Genomic DNA, 2,500 nt, shown 5'->3' on the forward strand with positions numbered 1-2,500 from the left:
GGGGGGTCGTACACAGAGCTTGGGGGGGTTGGACACAGGTGGAATCGTGGGATAGAGACACTTACCTGTTTGCAACAAGCCGACTCCACTGTCCGATACCTTGAAGTGCCTCTGGATGTCAAGCAGAACACCTGCAGGAGAGAGAGAGGGGGGGGGGGGAGAGAGGGAGAGAGAGAGAGAGAGAGAGAGAGAGAGAGAGAGAGAGAGAGAGAGAGAGAGAGAGAGAGAGAGAGAGAGAGAGAGAGAGAGAGAGAGAGAGAGAGAGAGGGGATGGGTGGGGGGGGGGCTTTGATTACTACTATGGTTTATATATTGTGGTATAATCATCATCATCAGCATCATCATCAATAATATATAATATAATAATAATAACAATAATAATAACAACCACCATCATCATCATCATCATTGGCCTCTGTGGTTGTGTTGAATCATACTACTAATACAGAGTATCATTCTGGCTGCGTGTCTGAGAGGTAGCAACAGTGTGTAACTCATAAGTGGCCTCTTGGCAACAGAACAAAGCTTCCATAAGTGTCTACTACCATGATGTTGCAAGGAGGTGGTTGGTGCACAGGCCTCTCCAACCCCCTCTGTGAGCTCTGAGCCTAGAGGAACACCCCCCCCCCCCCCCCAAGATGACGCTCTGCATGGAAACATTAATGAAACCATCCATCTACATGCCGCTGAATCACTCCTGCCTCCCGTGTTAGAACACCTCACCAACTGCTGCTGGAGGAAAAGGTCACCCTGAGAGCTGCTCTGAAACCTTAATGAGCTGCATGACAGAATGGGTGATGACTGGCAGGAGATATGGCAACAGCTGAATATGTTGTCATCATAACATTAAGACCGTAATTATCCACCTCATCTCCCCGATATGACAAGCGCTGCCTGTGATGTTCACCTTTGAAATCATCGAGACAACAATGTGGCTGCGCGTCGTGGAGTGGAGTTGTTGCGGAACTTGTTCTAACAACAATATGACAATAATATCTAGGTGATATTAACGGCTAAGAGCTTTTTCCTCAAGACAATTTCCCAACTACTACCGTTGTTTGTTTCATAACAAACGCTGTCTCTTTCTTCTCCGCATAATTCAACTCCGTGCCTAAAACAAGCGTCCTTGGGTTTGAGAAAGGCGCTATATAAATCTAAGATATTATTATTATTATTATTATTATTATTATTAAAACTGCATTTTGAATGAAAGAACAATCTGCTTTCTGCCATATTATCCTAAAAAAGCTCCCCCCCCCCACAGAGTGCTGGGGCTGTGTGTTTAAGCGCCGTGTGTGAGACAGACAGCTCGGTCTCGGGAGATTACAGCGCAGTGCTCATGAATATGGAACAGCTCCATCCCCAACATCCCAACAGCAGCTCTGGTACACACCACTGAAGACCTCAGCTGCACTCAATGTCACTGTGGCTTTCCCTACCAACTACCTCCCCTCTCTAAACTACAACCACTCTTATATCCTTTGACAAGAGCTTCAGGATGATATTCTAGTTACCTAAGACCAGTCGTCTTGACAAAGATGGAGGCAGCTACTAGCTAGCTAACGTTACATTGATCATACTCGTAAGACTTTTTCACTTTTCCAAAAATGCCGGTCGAGAGAGGACGCTGGCGTTGCTTGTTCGCCGCTTCTCCGCCCGAAATCTACTAGATATGCTTGCAGTATACAGAGTAGATTGTCCTACAAACACACTTAGATTTAGATTTAGTAATTGAACAAAATAATTAGACCCCTACACTTTGTTTTATTTTTTGGTTTCTTTTTATTTTACTACTCGATCTTTTCAGTTTGTAAAGCGTCTTTGAGTGTCTAAAAAAAGCGCTATATAAGTCGAATGTATTATTATTATTATTATTATTATTATTATTATTATTATTATTATTATTATTATTATTATTATTATTATAAAGATAGACGGTCACGGAAGTGACAGAAAGCGCCCTGTCATCAAACGGTTCGTCTGTCAGCAGAGTGTAGTGTTCTCCTGAGGAAGCGAGGCCGTGCGGCAGGTGTGTGTCGGACTCTGAGCGGAGACATGAAGAGACATTCCTGTCTGACGAGACGAGTCACCTGTTCACGTTCTCACACTCCGACCTGCGTTCTCACACTCCGACCTGCGTTCTCATAAACAAACCCCCACAGCATCGCTGCTTTCTGCCTCATTATGACTAAAGAGCACTAAAGAGTGCTTCCACACACGCACACACACACCCACACGTACGCTCTTGCTGCATACGTGTGTGTATGTGTGTAGGTGTGTGTGTGTGTGCGTGGGTGTGTGCATGCATACGTGTGTGTGTGTAGGTGTGCGTGGGTGTGTGCATGTGTGTGCCTACTTGTGTGCGTGCATACCGTATGCACGCACACACACACATACACACACACACACGTATGCACGCACACACCCATGCACACAAGCAGGCACACACACACACACACACACACATATACACACACACATACGTATGCACACACACACC

At 45.3% G+C, this 2,500-nt stretch overlaps 1 protein-coding gene across 1 annotated transcript in view; it reads right to left on the minus strand.

Annotated features, from left to right (window-relative positions):
• The window catches only part of spns2 (SPNS lysolipid transporter 2, sphingosine-1-phosphate), an 80,617-nt gene that overhangs the window by 56,442 nt on the left and 21,675 nt on the right, over nucleotides 1-2,500 (minus strand). Inside the window, exon 2 of the mRNA XM_080550144.1 lies at nucleotides 66-131. Coding sequence (XP_080406270.1) covers nucleotides 66-131 — 66 coding nt within the window. The remainder of the gene's footprint in view (nucleotides 1-65; nucleotides 132-2,500) is intronic.

Source organism: Nansenia antarctica, assembly GCF_963989245.1.
Source record: "Nansenia antarctica genome assembly, chromosome: 20".
NCBI classification, from domain to species: domain Eukaryota; kingdom Metazoa; phylum Chordata; class Actinopteri; order Argentiniformes; family Microstomatidae; genus Nansenia; species Nansenia antarctica.